Below are 23,343 nucleotides of genomic sequence, written 5' to 3' on the forward strand. Positions count from 1 at the left end.
CACTTATTTAGTTAGATTTGATCATTTTCATAAAGTCATATGGAATGTACATTTCAAAGTTATTTGCCCACCCTCCCCATCTTTGCCCCAGCCGGACAGGACCTCTAGGATTCTGAAAGTGGCGTTGCTCCCGGGAAACAATTCTGTTTTCAGAGGTCCTTTTCTGTGTTCTTCAGAGTCTAGGCTGGAAAACTGTGATCCTGCTTGGCTTTGCCTGTCTGATGAGCCACACCTTTTCTGATTATGATTTTTTTCTTCAGGCACAGGAGGGCAGCGTGTTCTTGAGAAACCATCGGCAGCACTAGTTTTTGCAGGATCCCATGATAATTCTTGCAACTTCTGTTCAGTTTTTTGATCAACTGGAATAATTTCAGGAAATTCCCTCAAGAGCCAATTACGATCCTTGAAAAACTTATTCTTATGAATCTTATAAAATGTGTTCCAATATTTACTAGCTTCATTCTCATACTTAACTAAAAAAAAGAGGAAAAAAAGATTTATTTTACTATGAATTATGTTTACTATTAGTTACTATTTTAATAACGAAATATATTTGATAAATGCTGTTAAATATATTACAGACATCATTTATAACAATTACATTTACTATTGAATAATTTTAATATGAGTTATCTGACTTTTTTTGCCTCTTACAGGTTAAAACTACAGAGTATTGATTCTCCCAAAATGTGTTAATGTGTGGGGTATTAGATCCTATTCCCATAAATCTGCTTCTGCCTTATAGTTTGGCCAATAAATTTTTGTGAGGAATATAATCAATGCAAACTACTTTCTATAGTCTAAATCTTGGAATTCTTAATAATCACATTTTCACCAATAACCTGTAGGGCTCTTTATTATCTTAAAGAAAGGACATCTCATTTTTTTATTTCGCTATAAATGCGGTTTCAACATGACGAATATCTTGAGCAAATTGGTAATCAGACAGGAAACTGCAGAATTATAAATGACATAATCTTAGAGCCAGAACAGCCCATTGAAATAATCCACTCCAACTCCCTTGTTTTGCATTTGAACAAAGAACAGCACAGAGATATGAACCCACTTGTTCCAGGTCCTGGAGCCCTGTCACGAGAGGCCAGGGCTCCCAGAATCTAGGGGTAGTCCCATTCTTCAGCCACCTCCAGAGGAATCTCTTCCTCCTACTGACATCTCCTAGTATGAAGCCTTAAAGAGATATGCCTTTTTAAAAGAAATTTGCATTTTATGATGTTATCCCTTAGATTTCCCTCTGTCCCAGGGTCAGGGTTAGGTCAACAGTCTCAGAACTTCAGACAATTCTTAGCTTTCTGCCTCTTTTTATTTGTACCTTAAATTAATAAAATAATTAATTCACTCACTCCTTTACTCAGCAAACATTTCTTGGACACTACTACACACCAGGCCTAATCCCTGGGTTAAGAATTACTCTCACCCAATATAGACACATGACATTTTTAAAGTGCTTTCAAAAAAGAAAAAAGACCTTCTATTGATATAATTTCAAGATTTAATGTTGGGTGGAAAAGCAAAGTGTAGAACAGTATGTCTATGACAGTCATTTGCTAGGAAAAAAAAGAAGATAAAGAACATGTGTGCATACACAGAAACATAATGCATGTACACACATATTTACTTGTATATATACAGAATACTTCTGGAAGGAAATCACATAATTCATAATACTGGCTGCCTCTAGGGAAGGGAAACTGGGTGGCTGGGGGCCAGGGTTTGTAAAAGAATTATTTGAATTTTGATCTGTATGAAATGACTATCCCCCAAAAAACTAAATTACAAATAAAAACAATGGACTCATTTCTTTCATAATTTTAAAGAAGCCCCAACCCTCAGAATAAGCAGTTGCTTGTAGTCAGGTTCATCTTTGTTACAGAACCTTGTATAGTTTTCCTTTTTTTCCCCATTTTTATCTTTATGGCCTTGTACCTGGATCTCCACCCATCTGGCCATAAGACTTCCTTCCCATCAAGTCTGAATCGTATCTGGCAGCAGCACTGCTATAAAGACAGAAACTCCCATCTGTATTTAAGGTCTGAGAAATGAAAGTACATCTCTGTAACAAAAGAATTATGTGCAGCTGAAGTCCAAAACATGCTTACATCTGTGCTAATGGAAGGAAGCCCATTTATGGTTAATCTAAAAATGTTATATATTATCTTTAGAATAGTTCTATCTCTACTTTTAAGAACTGGAGTGTACCTGCTATACTGTGTGAGAAAATAAAACAACATTCTGAAATCAGATTCAGGAGGAATTAGGAAACTATCAAATTTCCCCAGGGTCTTCTCACACCTTTTTCCTTTTACCTTAAAAGCTCTCTTTGTAACTCACTCTATGCTGGTAAAAAATCTTTCTGTTTAATAAAAAGCAACCACCTAAGAAGAACTACATTTAGTCAAATCTCTAGTATCTGAGTTTTCAATACCAAGCTACTGTGAAGTGAGTTTGAACCTATCAGTAACTAGAATATAGTATGACACCTCAATTAATTTGTGGAAATATTCCCCTAGGAATTAACCGGGGGGAAGGGCGTAAATAGCAGGACTGCAACTTGAAATAAAAGATGTTCATAGCAGTGCTATTTAAAATAGGAAGAAGTGGGAAATAAATACTCAACAACATACAAATGAGCAAGCAAGCCACGCAAGTCAAAAGAGAGTAATCTTCCGTAGCAATTAAAAAATTTTTTTAAATATTTTATTTATTTGTTAGAGAGAGTGTGTAAGAGAGAGCAGGAGCAGGGGCAGAGGGAGAGGGAGAAGCAGACTCTCTGCTGAGCAGAGAGCCCAATGTGGGCCTCGATCCTAGCACTCTGGGATCATGACCTGAGCTGAAGGCAGACGGACGCTTTACCGTCTGAGCCGCCCAGGCGCCCCACAGCAATGAAAATTTAAAGGACAATGATAGTAACAGAAAACATTCACACAGACCTGATATATACTGACTGCAACTCTAAAATTTATTTTATATTGATTTATAATAATCAGATGAAAATTTAGAGTGACAGTAACAATGTAATGATTATTAGGTAGTTCGTTCTTTTGTAAAGTTTTATCACACAAAAACAGAATCTTAGTTGAATGCTTCATTCAACCTGCCTATGGAGTTTCCTCGTTTGATAAGGGGTTGAATTAGGGAATCTCTATGTTCGAAGTCTATGTATTTTCTTATTGAACCCCATGAATTTATGGAGAACATTAAACAGTGTCAGTTCTACAAACTACAAAATCTTGGATTGGATTGCTATCTTAAATAGGAGCCTGTACTACTACTGTTTTAATTTCTACAGCTTGTAAAGAAGGTGAACGTGCAGCAAGGTGACTGGAGTCTGGTTCAGATTCCAAATATATCAAGCATCTAAATTCAACCTTAGATGATGCAGTCTTTAAAAAGGATTTGATTACTATGAGAAGACCATAGTTAAGGGCTGCTAATGTGTACTTCCCAGACTATTCCAGGTATTTCCCACTCTCCAGGAATTAGGAGAAACAAACAAACAAACAAACAAACATAAATCATTATACCAATAACAACCATAACATATATTGAGTGTTTATTATGTGTCAGATACCATGTCAAATGCTTTACTTGGATGTTTTTCCCATATAATCCTAATAATACCTCTCAGACATATCATTATTCCAATTTACAGACAAAGAAATTCAAGGTCAGAGGAGACAGACAATTATCCAAGGTCACCTAGCTTGAGCCAAGACCTGGACCACGTCTATTGGATTTTAAAGCTCATGTTCTTGGGGTGCCTGGCTGGCTCAATCAGAAAAGCATGTGACTCTCGATCTCTGGGTTTTGAGTTCGAACCCCACACTGGGTGTAGAGATTACTAAAAAAAATAAACTTCAAATAAATAAATAAATAAATAAATAAAGCTCATGCTCTAAACCATTACACTACATTGCCAACCTAACACAAAATCAATATTAAACCCCTTCAAAACATCTCTGAAAATAACCTGTTTTTCTGATTTTGTAGTTTCCTCTCATTATGAAGCATCAAATTGAAATTAAAACCCCAGTATGACATAATCAGTATGATTAAACTGTAAAAATAATGCTGATTGGAGGGAACCTTCATAAAAACAGATCAGAAATGCAGAATTAACTAAATACCATTTAATTTATATAAAATATAAACTATACAAGATTATATGATGAAATTATGATGAGCAATGGAAACATAAAATGCTCTGTGAGAATAGATTGGTTTGAGGGATAGAAACAAAACAGAAACGGCACCCCGCATAGGTTGGGGTGAAGGCTAATGGGCTGGAACTTTTTTGTTCTTTGCTTTTTAAGTTGTGCTTTCAGCAGTTATCTCAATCAGTGCTGGCAACTCATAGTTCCCAGTAAGGTGTGACAGCTTCTGAGACACCACAGAAGCTCAATCAAACTCACAATTATGGTTATGAGACAAGGTAAACACCTTGAGCATATGAGTTAATTTCCTGAACTTTAAAGGTATTTGTGATAAGGGGAAGTGGAAAAGCTATTTTCCTGACCATGAGTGAAAAATTTAGTTTTGGGGCACCTGGGTGGCTCAGTTGTTAAGTGTCTGCCTTCAGCTCAGGTCATGATCCCAGGGTCCTGGGATCGAGCCTCGCATCGGGCTCCTTGCTCGGCGGGAAGCCTGCTTCTCCCTCTCCCACTTCCCCTGCTTGTGTTCCCTCTCTCGTTGTCTCTCACTGTGAAATAAATAAATAAAATCTTTAACACAAAGCAAAAAAAAAAAAAGAGAAAAACTTAGTTTCAACCTGTGTTAACTCATCTCAAGTTCAGGCCAATAAAATTAAATATAGCATGGAGAAATCTGCCCTTTGTTAATCTTGAAAAAATGATTTTCTATTGATTTATTTACTTATTTGCTTGTTTTAAAGGAAACTCTACCCCCAACATGGGGCTCAAATTCATGACTCTGTGATCAAGAGTCACGTGCTCTACCCGACTGAGCCAGCCAGGCACCCCCAACCAACTTTTTTTTTTTTTTTTACCAACTGACTTTCTAAACAGGTATATTAATGATCAATTTTTCTTGGAGAAGCAGTTTTTTCCTTTCATTTTCCTAGGCTGTAGATTAATTGGTCTATGCCAATGGCAGTAAAAGGGATGTAGTGACGTGTTTAACCACAGAAAGATGAAGCAAATTCTCAATTATTCACTTATTAAATTCAATACTGCTGAGGGGAAGAGGGAATGTGATACACTAACTATACTTAAATATTCAGAATTCACCCTGAATCACATTGAATATCACAACTAAGAAACTGAATTAAACCATTTATGTATCTGCCATATACGATATGATTAATATTAATTATGAAAAATTATCCTGTTACAATGTAACAAAAAGCGATTTAGAGTTATTTTTGCACATCAAATATGCAAACACAGAGCTCTCAAAGTTGGAAATTTCCACATATCACTGATAAAAGTTCATTGTACCTAAGAAAAAACTCTGGGGGCACCTGGGTGGCTCAGCTGGTTAACCATCCAACTCTTGGTTCTGGTTTGGGTCATGATCTCAGGGTCGCGAGATCGAGCCCCCTGCTGCGCCCCAGCCTCAGGCTTAGTGTGTAGTCTGTTTGACATTCTTTCCCCACCCTCCCCACTCTTGTGTATGCACATGTTCTCAATCTCTCTCTATAGTAAATAATTAAAACCTTAAAAAAAGAAAACTCTTATGAAAAGTGTGTGTGTGTGTGTGTGTGTGTGTGTGTGTATGTATATAATTTTAAGATTTTATTTTTAAGTAATCTCTACACCCAACATGGGGCTCGAACTTACAACCCCGAGATCATGAGTCGCATGCTCTACTGAGCTAGCTAGGTGCCCTGTGAAAAGTATACTTCTAACAGTAATGCAGGAAATTTTAAATAACCAAAGCTGACTTAAAACAAGTACTCTAAATTTATTAGCATACAAAACTTTCAACTACTTTATTTATTTATTTTTTTTACATAGGACACTTTTAAGTGGTAAAGGAATTCACAAGGTAAGGTATAGTGGAATTTTTTTACCATTTTGCTGGACATAGATAACTCACCCTAGATAGGTAATTATTTGCAAGAATAATTTTTTTTAAAGATTTTATTTATTTATTAGAGAGAGAGAGAATGAGAGACAGAGAGCATGAGAGGGAGCAGAGTCAGAGGGAGAAGCAGACTCCCCGCTGAGCAGGGAGCCTGATGTGGGACTTGATCCCGGGACTCCAGGATCATGACCTGAGCCGAAGGCAGTCGCTTAACCAACTGAGCCACCCAGGCGCCCTTGCAAGAATATTTTAAAGTAAAAATAGCAGCTGCTTTTGTTATTAAGTTTTAAGAACCCATTACATTTTCTAAATAACCAGCTGAGATATAACACATTGGAGATGTTTTCGGGAAATAATAAAATATAATCATGTTAACTCAAAAACTGCCAAATGTATTTTCCTTATTTCTCTGAATTAACCCGCTTTTAAAAGAAATATGAGCTATCATAAAATTTAAAAGAAATTACCAAAAGGAAATGTGGAATTAAAATGATTAATCTGGGCATCTAAGTGAAAGAAAAATTGCTAACGAGAACTTGGATGTTATACATTTTAATCACAGAAATGAAATGTCAACCATCTCACAGCAAAAGACTGTACTATTGGTGATGCTTAAGCTCTTATTTTCAGAACTGTGAGGGTGTTTCCTGACTTCAGTTCTCACAACATCTGAGACAATAGGTGTGAAATGAGAAATGGGAGTGACAGGAGAGAGTGACACATGCAGAGACCAAAAGAAGTGTGCTAGAGGAGGCCAGCATGGCAGAACAACCACCGTTTCCTCCCAGTGGCATTAAAATTCGTGAGATAAGATCAACAGACAGTGTTTGTGCTGTATAATGTCTGCAAATGGAATGTTCTGTGATGGGAGAAAACGCGTTCTTTCAAAGACTTAGGACTCTCCTGGATAAGAAGAGATGGTGGTTAACTACCAGAGGCACAGAATAAGAAACGGGTCAGAGCCTACTTTGGGTTTTCAGGAAGTTTGCGAGTCAAGCTTTTAACCGGATCCATTCACCTTGACCTGTATTCATCAGAGACGCTAAATATCAAACAGGAAGCCTCGCCCAGGGCTTCTGCAGCCCAGCAGGTCTCTGATCCCTGGCGGAGCCCGGCAGGTGGCTGGGAAGGTATTTACTCTCAATACAGTTCCTCAGCACAAAAGTTCCCTTTCTTTGCCAACCTCACAGAAGCCTCAGTTGCTGCACTCTGCACCCTCGCTTACACGTGGTCACTGTCACCCGCATGGTGGGGTCCTCTCCTTGGGCTGGTTCCCTGACGTGTGTGAAGTCCACTGCACCGAGTCGTGCTCCAGGGCCAGGTTGGGGACCCAGCAGAAACCTCCATCAGTCTGAGCCATTTTAAAATGGAATCTTTAGTTCAGTGTCTCTACAGCAGCCAGAAAACTTGCTTAGAAAGTGACTGGACATGCTAATAAGCAAACCAAATGCTTCAAAGCAGTATCATCAGTCCTCTCCAGCCTGCTTTCCCTGCTTGTATAGAGAGAGGCCAGTCACCACCTTTCTATTTCAGTCGCACTATGGTTCTGTGGGAACTGTCATTTTCCTTTACTGCGGTTTCCAAGGCCCAAAAATAACCTTCTCATTAGCCTCACTCAAGTTCATTGTTAACATAAATAGGCCAAAATAGGCAGCCTCGTACAGAGCACTTTAAGGGAACACTATCAGCACTGCTCATCTATTTATGTCCTAAACAAATATTTAAGAGAGCATGAAAAAAATCCTTGGTTTTTCGTATCAGGAAATATACTGTAGATAATTTTTAACTTCCTGGAAATGAATTAAGATGACTGATAACTTTTAGTTCTGTTTAGGTTTGATGCACTGTCCCAACCAGGTGGCCATTGGCAGAAGCTTGAGTAATGTGGAAAGTATGCCTGTGCAGCTTCTGGCAAAGAAGCAACGTTACACTTCCTCAGCAGCAGCGTGACAAAGTTCCTGCAAAGGAATGCAATGTTGGCTGACTGGTAAGAAGAACTGCCACGGGCGTGCACCCACCAATCCAACGCCAACACTCCCTGGCCATATCCCACTCTGGAACTGCACGGCTGGAGCTCCTAAAAATAGAATGGTTCCATTGGAGTGGATCAAGGTGCTCTTCTTTCCTGTCCACCCTCCAGGACACATTCATGCTTAGGATAAGTTAAGGATGAAGAGCAAACAAGGCCAGAGGATAAAGTAAGTCATCGATGGTGGCCGAGGACAAGACAGGGCAGAAGTGCCCCCTTCGCTGCCTAAGAGCTGTCTCATTAGCTCAGTGTCCACAGCTACCTGTGCTTGCAAACCTTAGCCACAACTGTAGACTGGAAGTCACTAGAATAACAGTTAACTATCAGTGAGATTAGTATCTTCGCTAATGCTTGGCTTGCACAGAGGAATTCAAACATCTTTCCCAGGGGAGTTTCAGAACATAGGCTCAATCTGGAAACAAAATTCTATCACAGGGGTTGGCAAACTTTTCTGTAAAGGGCCAGACAGTAAGTAGTCTTTGTGGGCTATGTACAGTCTCTGTTAATCACTACTCAACTGCATAGATAGAGCTCAAAAGCAGCCACAGACAATACGTAAACAAATGAGTATGTCTGTGTTCCAATGAAACTTTATTTATAAAAACAGGCAGCTGGCTGGATTTGGCTCCTGGCCATAGTTTTCGGACACTCGCTCTATCTAGTGGGTACCCCACTGACACTGCTACAAGAATGATCGAGAAATCATGATGACCAGAACCAAGCGGTTCTGTAAAAGTAACTTAGGGTATTAGAAGCCAGAATATATTATTAAAAAAAAAAAAAAGAAGCAGCCAGAATAATAGTTGCTCTTTGTGGGGTCACAGGGGTTGGGGGAAGTACTGTTGTTGGGACAGAAAATGAGGAAGTTTCTGGATTAATGGTAATATTCTGTTTCTTGATGTGGATGTTGGGAAAATTCATTGAGTTTTGTGACAATTCATATAGGAGTTGTGAAAATTTCTCTGTGTGTCTGGTACTTCAATAAACTTTTTTTTTTTTTTTAAAGAAAGAAGAACCAAGCTGTTTTAATCATTTTAAGAAAAACAAGGAAGAAAAGCTTATCTTGAGAATGCATGTGTTGGTCAAAGTGTATATGGGTTCCTAGCTATGGCAGTGAGGACACAGACCAGATTTTTTTTAGTGTGCTTTAAAAAAAAATGTGGTAAAAAACACATAACAGAAAATTTGCCATCTTAACCATTTTTTAGTGTTCAGTCCAGTAAAGTATATTCACTTTGTTGTGAAACAGATGTCCAGAACTTTTTCATCTTGCAAATCTGAAATTCTGTATCTGTTAAACAACTCTGTGTTTCCTCCTCCCCCAGCCCTGGTAACCATCATTCTACTTTCTGTTTCTATGAATTTGACTACTTTAGATACCTTATATAAGTGGAATCGTATAGTATTTGCCTTCTTTGTGATAGGCTTATTTCATTTAGCATAATATCTTCAAGGTTCATCCATGTTGTAGAATGTGACAGGATTTTCTTCTTCTTCAAGGCTAATACTCCATTCTGCGTATATGCCAAATTTTGTTTATCCATTTACCTGTCAATGGACATCTGGGTTGCTTCTACCTTTTGCCTACTGTGACTAGAGTTGTTACGAACATGGGTGTGTGAATATATCTTCAAGACCCTGTTTTCAATTCTTTTGGCTCTCTATCTAGAGGTGGGATTGCTAGATCATATGGTAGTTCCATTTTTAATTTTCTGAGGCACTTCCATACTATTTTCCATAGAGGTTGCACCATTTTACAATTTTACCAATTCCACAGTGCCTAATGGTTCATTTCTCCACATCTTCACCAACGCTTGTTATTTTCTGTTTTTGTGATAATAGCATTAGCCAATTTTTTTAGAAGCCAGATTTGAAGATTAGCAAGGTCTCACCTCAAACTCGGAATATCAAAAGGCTTCCAAGAAAAGTACCTTGAATCCTATGAAACTTGATGTTTATCCTAAAAGGCCACAACACTTTGATATGACTATACCATTTTTGCTCCAAGTTTCTGAATTTGTTAAACGCTCCTGGCCAGTACAATGCACAACAGCAGACTAAAAGATGTATAGCAAGAGGGAAATTTTAAAATCTCTTTGTGTGTATCTCCCAGAAAAAGGTAATACCATGATTACCAAAAAAGCAACTAAAGAGTCAATCCATAATTTATTTTACTAACTTTGGTCCCACTACACTAGAACAATGGAATTCTCCCAAATGGATTGGCAGAGGTCGAAGTGAAGAACTTTCCAAAGTAATGACACAATTAGGAGGAGAACGTGTGACCTGAATCAGCGGAAGGCCAAACAGAAAAACCAGGCTCCAGGAGCTAGAGTGTAGTTGCCTACCTTGTTCTTCTAGAAGGACTCGCACAGCCGAGTTTTCCTCTACTTTTTTTCTGGCTGCTGCTGCTTCTTCTTCAGACCATTGCATGTGATCCCTATCAAAAAATGAAAAGGCTGTAAAACCTGCTTCATAATCGAAGGCAGCAAAAGGGTGACAAGGGATACATCTTTCTTTCTAGAATAATCAAAGGCAAAGATACAAACTAATTCCATGTTGAATGAATATATTTTGTGTCAGCTGCTTCTTCTGATAGTGCAGGTACAACCCTAGAACTCCTACAGTTCTTCTGTTAAAATGTATCTGTGTGGCAAGCCCCAACCACCTTTTGGAAATGACTGTTGAAGTCATGTCCCAGGAGCACTATGGTGCGTGATTATTTGGGTGCTAGTACGGTTTGCTGTATTTTACTCTAAGGCTAAGTTTATTTGCCTTCTTGTTCATTTATGAATATGGCACTCTTTAATAGCTTTTTAATATCCTTTTATAATACTTATATTCTAATACTTCACTATCAAAGAGATGTAAGTTTTAAAATATTTTGTACTTACCCTCATTTTTTTTTATGTTCAGTTAGCCAACATATAGTACATCATTAGTTTTTGATGTAGTGTTCAACGATTCATTAGTTGCATATAACACCCAGTGCTCATCACCACATGTACCCTCCTTAATACCCATCACCCAGTTACCTCCTCCCCCCACTCCCCACCCTTCTGTAACCCTCGATTTGTTTCCCAGAGTCCAGAGTCTCTCATGGTTTGTCTCCCTCTCTGATTTCTTCCCATTCAATTTTACCTCTCTTCCCCTCCACGCTATTCCTTATGTTTCACATATGAGTGAAACCATATGATAATTGTCTTCCTCTTCTTGACTTATTTCACTTAATATAATCCCCTCCAGTTCCATCCATGTTGATGCAAATGGTGGGTATTCATCCTTTCTGATGGCTGAGTAATATTCCATTGCATATATGAACCGCATCTTCTTTATCCATTCATCTGTTGAAGGACATCTCGGCTCCTTCCACAGTTTGGCTATTGCAGACATTGCTGCTATGAACATTGGGGTGCATGTGCCCCTTCTTTTCACTACATCTGTATCTTTGGGGTAAATACCCAGTAGTGCAATTGCTGGATCGTAGGGTAGCTCTATTTTTAACGTCTTCAGGAACCTCCATACTGTTTTCCACAGTGGCTGTACCAGCTTGCATTCCCACCAAGAGTGTAAGAGGTTCCCCTTTCTTCACATTGTCGCCAAAACTTGTTTCCTGTCTTGTTAATTTTTGCCATTCTAACTGGTGTAAGGTGGTATCTCATTGTGGTTTTGATTTGTATTTCCCTGATGGCAAGTGATGTTGAATATTTTTTCATGTGTCTGTTAGCCATTTGTATGTCTCCTTTGGAGAAGTGTCTGCTCATGTCTTCTGTCCATTTCTTGAATGGATTATTTGTTTTTTGGTACCCTCAGTCTTTTAAGTAACTTTAGATTTTTCTTATTGGTTGCCTTACTTTCTGTAAATGGATTCTTTAACATTTAAATGATAGACTAGTTGATATAGTATATAAGAGAGTCAACTTTCCAAGATCTGAAAATACTGTAAGTATTTTCAGTTTCAGAATTTATACTTCCTATGTGAGAAGATACTATTTTCTGTTGCTAAAATGTCTTCATGGAATAGAAGCAACATCTTTATACAAAAAAGGTGGGGGTTTCTTGGGTTTGTTTTTACAAAATTTGTATTTCCTTTTTTGCAAGAGCTAAGGTTATAAATGAGTGATGTAATTTCCTGGAATAAACCATTTTTCTAAACAACAAAGAGGCCACATATCCAAAATTCAAGCTCCATGTAGCCTATTGATAACTGTAAGAAAAATCTCTCACATTATTATATTTGTAGCTATCTCACTGTTGAAAAAAGGGTGAAATATCAGATTCTTGACATGTATGATAATGGTAGCTGATAAACATTAATTGAGCATTTAGCATAATCATAATTATAAAGATAATTACTATTATTATTTATTATGTTGTTAGGCATTGTGCCAACCATATTACATACATATATGTCTTTTTTTTTCTTTTAAAATTTTATTTATTTGACAGAGAAAGAGACAGCCAGAGAGGGAACACAAGCAGGGGGAGCAGGAGAGGGAGAAGCAGTCTTCCCACAGAGCAGAGAGCCTGATGCGGGGCTAGATCCCAGGACCCTGGGATCATGATCTGAGCCGAAGGCAGATGCTTAATGACTGAGCTACCCAGGCACCCCACATATATGTCTTGTTTAATCCTTTCAAAAACCCTATGAGGGGCTTATAATCATGCTCATTTTGCATAAGAGGAAACAGAAATTTAGGAACCTACTCAAGGTCATATAGCCCTTAAGTGACAGAACCAGAATTCAAACCCAGGTTTGTCTCACTTCAAAGTCCATCCTCTTCAACAGTAGTCTATTACTGTCTACTAAGACAGTGGGGGATACTGAGAGATTTAAGACTTAATCCTGGCCATAACAGGGTTTATATGCTCCTGAGGCAGGCAGATTAACAATGTAAGAATAATACATTGGTATTATCAATGATAATAATATAAATGATAATACAATGTAGCCTACTTGATTAGCATCTATTGTATGCAAACGTAGCCAATTAATGCTAGTTTGAGCAAATAGGAAGGCTTGAGAGGGAGGTGAGTTTGGGCTCAGGTTAGGGGGAAAGGAGGTGGGGCAATTTATACATTTCATTATGAAGCTGGCAGCTGGGTAATGGTCAGATTTCAAATGATCTTAAGTGTGAACAGTTTAATAATGTGCAAGATAAAATGAAGTGGGGAAGAACTGGTGGAAGGGAGACCAATGAGAAGTCTGTTGCAGTGGTCTAGGAGTAAAGATTCCCAGGACTAAGGTGGTGGCGACGGCAAACAGAAAGGCAGAGCAGAGGGGAGCCACTGTGACAAAAACTGTGTCTGTGACCTGGAGATTAACTAGCTGCTGGGAGATAAAGAAGAATAGTGTCAAGAATGACTCTATTAGTATCAAGGAAAGAGTGTGTGTGTTTGGGAGTGGGGCTTGTAACCAAGACAGAATAAGGAGTTGCTTTGGGTGGAATGATGATAAGCTTGGTACTATTTTAAGTAATGTTTATGCAATCAGATATGAGAGTGTATATTCCAGTGACCTGGCTATAAACACACCACCGAAAGGTGAGAAACTGCTTTCCTTTAAGAAGGATCAAAATTGGTGTATTGAAATTCTCAGGACAAGTAAATGATGATGTTAAAAAAATCAGAGTTCCAAAGATGAAAATTTAACTACCATTTTTTCAAGTAAAACCCAATCATCCACAGTCCAAATAATCATTAAGCAGCTTTGTCCACTTGCTTTAATGAATGAAATTAGAACAGACTTTTGGGGGCACCTCGTGGCTCAGTCAGTTAAGCATCTGCCTTCAGCTCAGGTCATCATCTCAGGGTCCTGGGATGGAGCCCTGTGCCTGTGGGGCTCCCTGCTCAGTGGGGAGTCTGCTTCTCCCTCTGTCCCTCCCGGCCCCTGCTCATGCTCTCTCTCTCATATAAATAAAATCTTAAAAAAAAAAAAAAAAACAAAACCCAGATTCTGGTGCAGCCACTCTGGAAAACAGTATGGAGTTTCCTCAAAAAGTTGAAAATAGAGCTACCCTACAACCCAGCAATTGCACTACTGGGTATTTACCCCAAAGATACAAATGTAGTGATCCGAAGGGGCACATGCACCCCAATGTTTATAGCAGCAATGTCCACAATAGCCAAACTATGGAAAGAACCTAGATGTCTATCAACAGATGAATGGATAAAGAAGATGTGGTATATATATATATACAATGGAATATTATGCAGCTATCAAAAAATGAAATCTTGCCATTTGCAACATGGATGGAACTAGAAGGTATTATGCTAAGTGAAATAAGTCAATCAGAGAAAGACAAGTATCATAAGATCTCACTGATATGAGGAATTTAAGAAACAAGACAGAGGATCATAGGGGAAGGGAGGGAAAAATGAAACAAGACGAAACTGGAGAGGGAGACAAACCATAAGAGACTCTTAATCTCAGGAAACAAACTGAGAGTTACTGGAGTGGAGGGGGGTGGGAGGGATGGGGTGGCTGGGAGATGGACGCTGGGGAGGGTAGGTACTATGGTGAGCGCTGAGAATTGTGTAAGACTGATGAATCACAGACCTATACCCCCGAAACAAATAATACATTATATGTTAATAAAGAATTTTTTAAAAAACCCCAGATTTTTGTTTTGACTTATTTTAATATGTGTGAGCAATCACATAACTTAACTTGGAGCTGGCAATTATATTTTATACTCTGTATATATAAATACATATAGAATATTATTAAATGATAGCTATGATATTAAAGACAAAAAGTAATTTATTGAAAAAATAGGGCTACTAAGGCTGGGTACAAGTTTCTTATCTATACATTTCTACAGCAAAGAAGAAAGAGAACAGAACAACCCATTCCCTGTAAAAATAAAAAACCAAGCTTTGAGACAATAAGAGTATATAGGGTCTTTAGCTTGAAGCATGTTTTAAACTGTTAGTTTAACTTGCTTCTTCCTGAGTATTTAATAGATTTGGTTATTTCTTAAATTGCTCTAACTTCCTTACACTATTCTTTATGTTGCTTCATTTTCTTAACTGCTAAGTGAGGGGAATATTATACCCTAAGCCCCTGCAGAACAGATTTTCCACTGTATGCAGAATCCCCACAGAAAGCTGTAAAACGTTCCTACTGTATTTATGGGGACTTCCTTAAAACCTGCTGCTTTATGGCATTTCTTTATATTAGAAGAGTCTGATTCACATAGACAAAAACCCAACAGATAGCAATAAGAATCATTCAGGTTTGTAAGTAAAAAATACAATTTCAATAGAAATGTAAACATAGAGACAAATAACTAACCAACTGAAATAATCAGGTATTTAACAACCATTGCCATTACCACCAAAGGAAAAAAATGGTTCATACTGTTTTACCTATGAGTTGTGCTTCTGGGAATTTATTGTAATGAAGTAACTCAAAAGAACAGAGAATTTCTGTACAGAGAAGTACCTATAAAATGACATTCTCTAGAATACCAAATATAATAGCAAGAAACAATCTCAGTGATAGGGTAATGAAAGAATTATGGTAACTTAAATGAATATTATGCAGATATTTAAAATGATAAATATGAAGTTTATGTGGCAACATGGAAAAGTGTTTATGAAACAACATGAGGTTAAAACAGCAGATTCCGAAATTGTACACATATTATAATCACAACTAAATAAAATTATAGAAACATTGGGTGAAATAAAAACAAGCATGTTAGAATAGTGGAATTAAGAGATAATGGTTTTAAAATTTCCTTAATATTAATATTAAAGTTGCTTCAACTAGAGGTCATTTTTTTTGGTGGGTGGGTAGAGCGACAAGGGGAGAGGGAGAGATCTTAAGTAGGCTTTATGCCCAGCGTGGAGCCCAATGCGGGGCTTGATTTCACAACCCTGAGGATCATGACCCGAGCCAAATCAGTATTTGGATGCTTAACCAACTGAGCCACCCAAGCACCCCTCAACTAGAGGTAACTTAAAAATATATATATTTACAAAAAAGCTATATGTTTAAGACATATAACAATGGTCGTTAAATTTTATGTCATTCTTCTTAACGGAAAATCCAGCAATCCTTATAATAAAAAAGAAGATATGTTTTCTTAAAAAAAGAGAATTGAGCAGAAAATACAAAATATATTTAATATTTTTCCTGAAAATGTGAATTTGAGAAAAAGAAATCTCAAAAATAAAAGAGAATTTTTGAGTAAGAAATTTTTACATGGCTGATAGAATTTGTCTTATAATTTTGTAGTAATTGTGAGTTTTATGACCTCGGCTCATGAATATGCATATGTATTTCCTATTCCTTCCCTATATAAAGTATAATTGAATAATGATTCCTTGCTTTCACAGTTGATTACAGTAACAGTCTAAATAATTGTGCATTCGGTTTATTTTGGAAAAGTTAAAACACATACACACACAGACCCCAATTGTTTAGCTTGGGTACTAATATTTTTGAGGATCCTATCAAAAATTCTGAATATGGTACCACTTACTATTATAATTTTTAATAATCACATATAAACTAAAGCACCCAGTGCAAGCTATGTGGATAGAATGTTTTTCTGTCTTTGTCATTTACTGTGTATGTAAGAGTCTCATTACTAAACAAAATTTAAAGACAAATTTAACAAATTTTAGGTAACTACTGAATTAAAAATAAAATATTCTTGGGGGTGCCTAGGTGGTGCAGTTGGTTGGGCATCCAACTCTTAGTTTTGGCTCAGGTTGTGATCTCGGGCTTATGGGATTGAGCCCTGCATCAGGCTCTATGCTCAGCATGGAGTCTGCTTGGGATTCTCTCTCTCTCTTTCTGCCCCTCACTCACGTTCTCTCTCTTTCTCCCTCTCTAAAAAATAAATCTTTAAAAAAATATATTTTTGGGTGCCTGGGTGGCTCAGTCATTAAGCATCTGCCTTCGGCTCAGGTCATGATCCCAAGGTCCTGGGATTGAGTCCCACATCAGGCTCCCTCTTTGGCGGGAAGCCTGCTCTCCCTCTCCCACTCCCACTGCTTCTGTTCCTGCTCTTGCTATCTCTGTCTCTGTCAAATAAATAAATAAAATCTTTAAAAAAATAAAAAAATTTATTCTTACATAAAAGGAAGAAATGGAGGTTATTAGTTTCTGCTTAAAATTATTTCAATAATCCTTAATTCCATAACAAAACCATATTTATTACATAATTATGATTATAATAATGGAAAAATTTAAAGGGAAAAAGTTCTAACCTTTCATTTAAATATCCCAACAGATTAACAGTTCTTAAGTTTTCAAGTTCCATTCCTGTATATGTGTACACACATATACACAAACATTTTTCTACATAGCTATAAAATTTTCATAATTATGACTTAGAACTGCTGAATAGGACTTGTAATTTTGGCCATGACAGAGTATGTCGTAATGGGCTTACCCTCCTACCAAAAACAATGATAAAACTGGAAAAAATATATGAAGGAATTGTTTTTAGGCACTGGATTACATTTCAGACAGTGCAGGACTGTGATCCTTAAAAGAAGAGAAACACAAAAGGTCAGTCCCCACATTCACCCTGGTTTTCTTTCAGGAACATGTTCTAGACTATAATGCAGAGGTAGAGCCCAAGCAGAGCGTGGCTGTCTTACTGAGTGGCACTTTTTTGAGTTGAGAAGGCAGAGATCAGGGGTTCAGAGTTGCTGAGGTGTGAAACTTTATGCATTAGAATACTGAAGAAAAGGGGGCTGGACAGAGGGGCAGGCTCCTAAAGTTCACAAGAGAGTTCTCCTAATGTTTAACTAGTGCTGGCTATTCACCAACAGGACAGACTCCACAGGTCCTGATGGGTGAAGGTAGCACAAAGAGAACTGACTGGACATAGGCAGTGCAGTGCTTGGAGATATTGGAATTCTGGATAAGCCAGAGTGGAGAGGTCTCTCTGAACACCTCCATTATTCAGTTAAGACCCCAGATATGCCATGCCATAGGAATAAGATCCACACTTGATTCAGGACAATATCAAAATAGTCTCACCCTAACAACACCTAACATCACACCTCACCTTTAAAAACAGAACTAACCCTCCCATCCAAGTACTAACCAGGCCCAAACAGAACTACTCTATGACCCAGCAATTGCACTACCAGGTGTTTACCTGAAGGATACAAAAATAGTGATTCCAAGGGGCACATGCACCCCAATATTTGTAGTAGCTGTGTCCACAATATCCAAACTATGGAAAGAGCCTAGATGTCCATCGACAGATGAATGGATAAAGAAGATGTGGTATATATATATACAATGGAATATTCCTCAGCCATCAAAAAGAATGAAATCTTGCCTTTGCAACAATATGGATGGAACTAGAGGGTATTATGCTAAGTGAGATAAGTCAGTCAGAGAAAGAAATACCATATGATTTCACTCATATGTGAAATTTAAGAAATAAAATGGATGAACATAGGGGAAGGGAAGAAAAATAAAATAAGATGAAAACAGAGAAAGAGGCAAACTATATGAAACTCTTAACTATAGGAAACAAATTGAGGGTGGCTGGAGGGGAGGAGGGTGGTGGGATGGGGTAACGGGGTGATGGGCATTAAGGAGGGACCTTGATGTAATGAGCGCTGGGTGTTACATGCAACTGATGAATCACTAAATTCTACTCCTGAAACTAATAATACACTATATGTTAACTAGACTGAATTTAAATAAACAATTTAAAAAAAAATCTATCTCACCTGACCAAAAAGATTTGGCAATAATACAACCACTTGCCAGAAAAAAATTCAACGCCTTTAAAGTAAGAAAACATAATCCAGATTCCATATAAGATATCATCCATAATGTCCACCACACAATCAAAACTATTAGCATGTGAAGAAGTAGAAAATATGATCCCTAATTAAGAGAAAAGGCAGCCATACAGACTGAGAAAACTCAAATGTTAGAATTAGTATACAAGTGTTAGGATTAGTACAAAATAGCTTTTAAAAATGTTCAAAGATTTAAAGGAAAAGATGGACAGAATGGATTAATAGATGGGGACACCTCTGCAAAGAAATGGAAACTATTAAAAGGAAATTCTAGAACTAACCCATATACAATATCTGAAATGAAAAACTCACTGGGTAGTCTTAACAACTAATGAGCACTACAGAAAGAAAAGGTCAGTGAACTTAAAGACTTAAAGGTATAGAAATTATCCAAACTGAGAACAGAGAAAAAAAATCGGAAAAAAATGTACAAGTCTTTATAATCTATGGGACGATACCAACTGGGTCTAAGAAACACACAAGTTGAAGAACCAGTAATAGAAGAGACAGAGTGAATGAGAATAAAAACCCCCCAAAAACTGAAGAAATACTGACTAAAGTTTTTCCAAATTTGATTAAAAAAAATAATAATCCAGGAAGCAAAGCAAACCCCAGGCATGATAAGTACACAGAAAACTGCTAAAAACCAAAGGTAAAAAGAAATATTAAAAGGAGCTATTATGGAAAAGGGAAAAGCAATGCAAATACCAGCTGACTTCTTATTAGAAACAATGGGGGCCAGAACACAAACGAATGACATCTTTAAAGTACTGAAAGAAAAAAGTCTGTCAATCTAGAATTCTATACGAAGTGAAAATATCTTTCAGAATTTAAAAATAAAAACATTTTCAGATAAACAAAATTTAAAAGAATTTGTTACCAGCAGAATCGATAATAGAAGAAATGTTAAAGAAAGTTCTTCAGGCTAAAGGAAAATGGTACTAGATGGAGACTCAGATGCATAGGGTAGAATAAAGAGACCAGAAATGATAAATATGTGGTAACTATAAAATACAATGTTTTTATACTTTTTCTTAATTTCTTTAAAAAATTACTAACTATATGTAGCAAAAATAGTAACTGAATTATAGAGCTTACAACATAGATAGAAGTAAACTATATGGCAACAGTATAACACACATTGAATGGGTAAGTAGAATCATATTATTGCAATCTTCTTACATTTTATATTATATGGTACAATATTAATGCCTTAAAAAAAAAAAGATTTATTTATTTATTTTTTTAGAGAATGAGAGCATGGTGGGGAGGGATGGAGGGAGAGGGAGAATGAGTCCCAAGCAGACTCCACACTGAGTGCAGAAGCGACATGGGGCTCAATGCCAGGACCCCGAGATCATGACCTGAGCCAAAACCAAGAGTCAGACACTTAACTTTGACTGTGCCACCAGGTGCCCCTCACAATATTAATTCTAACTGTATCAAGTTGAGGAAGGAATTGAAGATAATTACAGTAACACTGTAATCTCTAGGACTATGGTTATCAAAGTGTTGTCCACCCTTTCAGGTGGTTCACTAAGTCAAAACTATTTCCATATAATCCTGCTATTTGCCTTTTTCACTGTACTGACAATTGCATTGATAGCATAAAAACAGTGGTGGTGCAACAAAGTGCAACTGCCCTAATACTAAATAAGACAGTGGCAACAAAATGTACTAGTAGTTGTGAATTCTACACCAGCATCCAGTGGGTGGTAAAGAATTCACCAATTTTTGTTTAAAAACAATCTATTTCACTAAAGAACGTGCCTGATAAAGCAGTAAAAATTATTTTATAAAATATTGACCCTTGGGTACACATGTTTAATATTCTATGTGACAAAATGGGAGACATGCATAAAGGACTTTTGCTGCATTTGGAAGTATGATGACTGACTTGTAGAAAAGCACTACTATCATTGTTTACACTGTGAACTGAATTATCTGCTTTTTTTTTTCTTCAGGGAATGCTATTTTTAGTTGAAAGAGCAACTGTAGACAAACTATAGTTATTCAGACTTGGGTATCTGGCATATCTTAAAAGTAAGTAAAATGAGGGGTGCCTGGGTGGCTCAGTCAGCTAAGTGTCTGACTCTCGATTTTGGCTCAGGTCATGATCTCAGAGTCGTGGGATTAAGCCCTGCATCAGGTTCTGCACTGGGTGAGGAGCCTGCTTAAGATTCTTTCTCTCCCTCACACTCAGCCCCTCCCCCCCTACAAAAGAATAAAAAAGTAAATGAAATGAGCCTGCATTTTAAGAAAAATAAATGACAATTTTTGCTGCCAAAGATAAATTTTGTGTTTTAAAGCAAAAATTAGAATTTTGAAAAGTTGTGTCCACCACCATGAATTGACAGTTTCCCAATACTTAAAAGATTTTCCTGATGAGAATACTGGTGATATTACAAAAGTGATTTTTAAATACTGTATAAGGAAATGTGTCAAATCTGAAAGATTTACATAAAACAGGTAATCAAACTTTTTTAAATGATCCATGCATAGCAAACGTTATAAAAGGATGCAGAGGTAAAATATCCAATCAAAGTGCAAGATGTATCAATGAAATATAATTGTTATGGTTTTGTATTCCATATTGCAACTAAAAAATACCACTGCTGAGATTTAGTGTAATATCAGGAAACATACCTACAATTATCTTAAAATGCTATTAAAAAACTCCTTTACTAGCACATATCTGTTTGTGGTCAAATTTTCTTCATATAATTCAATCTAAAACAACATATCACAACAGATGGAATGAAGAAACAAATGAGAATCCAGCTTTTTCCATTGAGCCAGACATTAGAGATGGGGTACCTGGGTGACTCAGTCAGTTAGGTGCCTGATCCCAGGGTTCTGGGATCGAGCCCTGTGTTGGGCTCCCTGCTCAGCAGGGAATCTGCTTCTCCCTCTCCCTCTGCCCCTCCCCCATTGTGCTCTTTCACTCTCTCTCTCTCTCTCAAATAAATAAAATAAAATCTTTAAAAAAAAAAAAAGCCAGACATTAAAGAGACTGGCAAACATTTAAAACAATGCCCGTACCTGAGTGGCTCAGTTGTTAAGCACCTGACTTTGGTTCAGGTCATGATCCCAGAGTCCTGGGATTGAGCCCTGCCTCATCCTCCCTGCTCAGTAGGGAGCCCGCTTCTCCCTCTCCCTCTGCCTGATGCTCCCACTGCTTGTGCTCTTTCTCTCTGTTGAATAAATAAATAAAATCTTAAAAAAAAAACAAAAAACAACGCCACTCTTTTGGGGAAACAGATATTTTCATGACATGTAATGGATTGATTATTGTTGTTTTACAATGAATTAACTATTTTTAACGTCTCAGTTTTGATTTCTAATATGGAAAAAATCAATAGATACAAATCAGATAAATAAAAGTTTTTTTCAGATCCTCAAAGATTTGAGTGAAAAGAGGTTCTGAGACCACAATTTTGAAACTATTTTTCTAGAATAATATGTAAAAATAATGTAAAGATGTATAGCTAATAAGCTAGCAGCGAAAAGAACAAATGAGACAAATAAAAAATAAAAGATAACCAGATTATATTAATTTACAATGCTAACCAGGATTGGGTGTTATCTGAAATTTCTTTTTCTTTTTCTTTTTTTTTGTTAGAAAGAGAACAGGGGAGGGACAGAGGGAGAGAGGGAGAGAGAATCTTAAGCGGGCTCCATGCCCAGTGCGGAGCCCCATGTGGGGCTCAATCTCATGCCCCTGACATCATGACCTGAGCTGAAATCAAGAGTTGGACATTTAACCAACTGAGCCACCCATGCCCCCCCTTTTTCTTTTTTGATACTATTTTAATAGATATAAAAAGGTACCTTATTGTTTAATTTGTACTCCTTTTACTGTTGTTTATTTCCCCATATGCTCAATGTACTTCCTCCTGGGTCAACTTTCTATGTCTACTGTCCTTTATAGCAAAAGGTTTAAATGCTTTTCTAACAATATAACAAATATTCTATATGTTAACTTTGATATATGGTAGTGAAAAATCATTTAAGTTTTGTGTCTCTCAGTTTCTGTACTAGTAAAATAAGAGTTATAATTCTCAAAATGGTATATAATTAAGATTAAGTACTTTGTAATTATAATTATCCTATTTCTTCAAATCTAAGATATCATTATTTTCTGTACCAGTAAGAAAGGAAAAAACACTCCAATTACAATTGTAAGATGTATCATGATTTCAGACATGTTAATCAGTGAAACAAATGTGAGCCTCAGATGGATGAAATATAGTTGTTATAGGTATATCAGCTAATAATTTAACTAATTTCACTTAAATCTTTTCTACTGTTGATACTTATACTTACGACTCCTGGCTACCCACTTCTCTTTTCGGCTAAAATAAATATTTCCACTGATTATTTTTATTAGTATATCAGTTTCTTACTTAGGAATGAATGACTTATAAAAGACACACAGAAAGAAACAATGCCTTCCCATTTCT

The 23,343-nt window shown here is 37.0% G+C and overlaps 1 protein-coding gene across 7 annotated transcripts in view; it reads right to left on the reverse strand.

Moving 5' to 3' along the window:
• Positions 1 to 23,343, reverse strand: part of METTL8 (methyltransferase like 8) — a 170,112-nt gene that overhangs the window by 99,543 nt on the left and 47,226 nt on the right. For all 7 annotated transcript variants that reach the window (XR_003519472.1, XR_003519470.1, XR_003519471.1 and 4 more), the window contains 2 exons: positions 10,441 to 10,532; positions 103 to 473 (listed from right to left, as the gene is read on the reverse strand). Coding sequence is in view for 4 of the 7 variants with exons in the window: in XM_027591530.1 (XP_027447331.1) it covers positions 103 to 473; positions 10,441 to 10,532 (463 nt within the window). In the remaining 3 variants the exon portion in view is untranslated. The remainder of the gene's footprint in view (positions 1 to 102; positions 474 to 10,440; positions 10,533 to 23,343) is intronic.

Source organism: Zalophus californianus, chromosome 3 (genome assembly GCF_009762305.2).
Source record: "Zalophus californianus isolate mZalCal1 chromosome 3, mZalCal1.pri.v2, whole genome shotgun sequence".
Lineage (NCBI taxonomy): Eukaryota > Metazoa > Chordata > Mammalia > Carnivora > Otariidae > Zalophus > Zalophus californianus.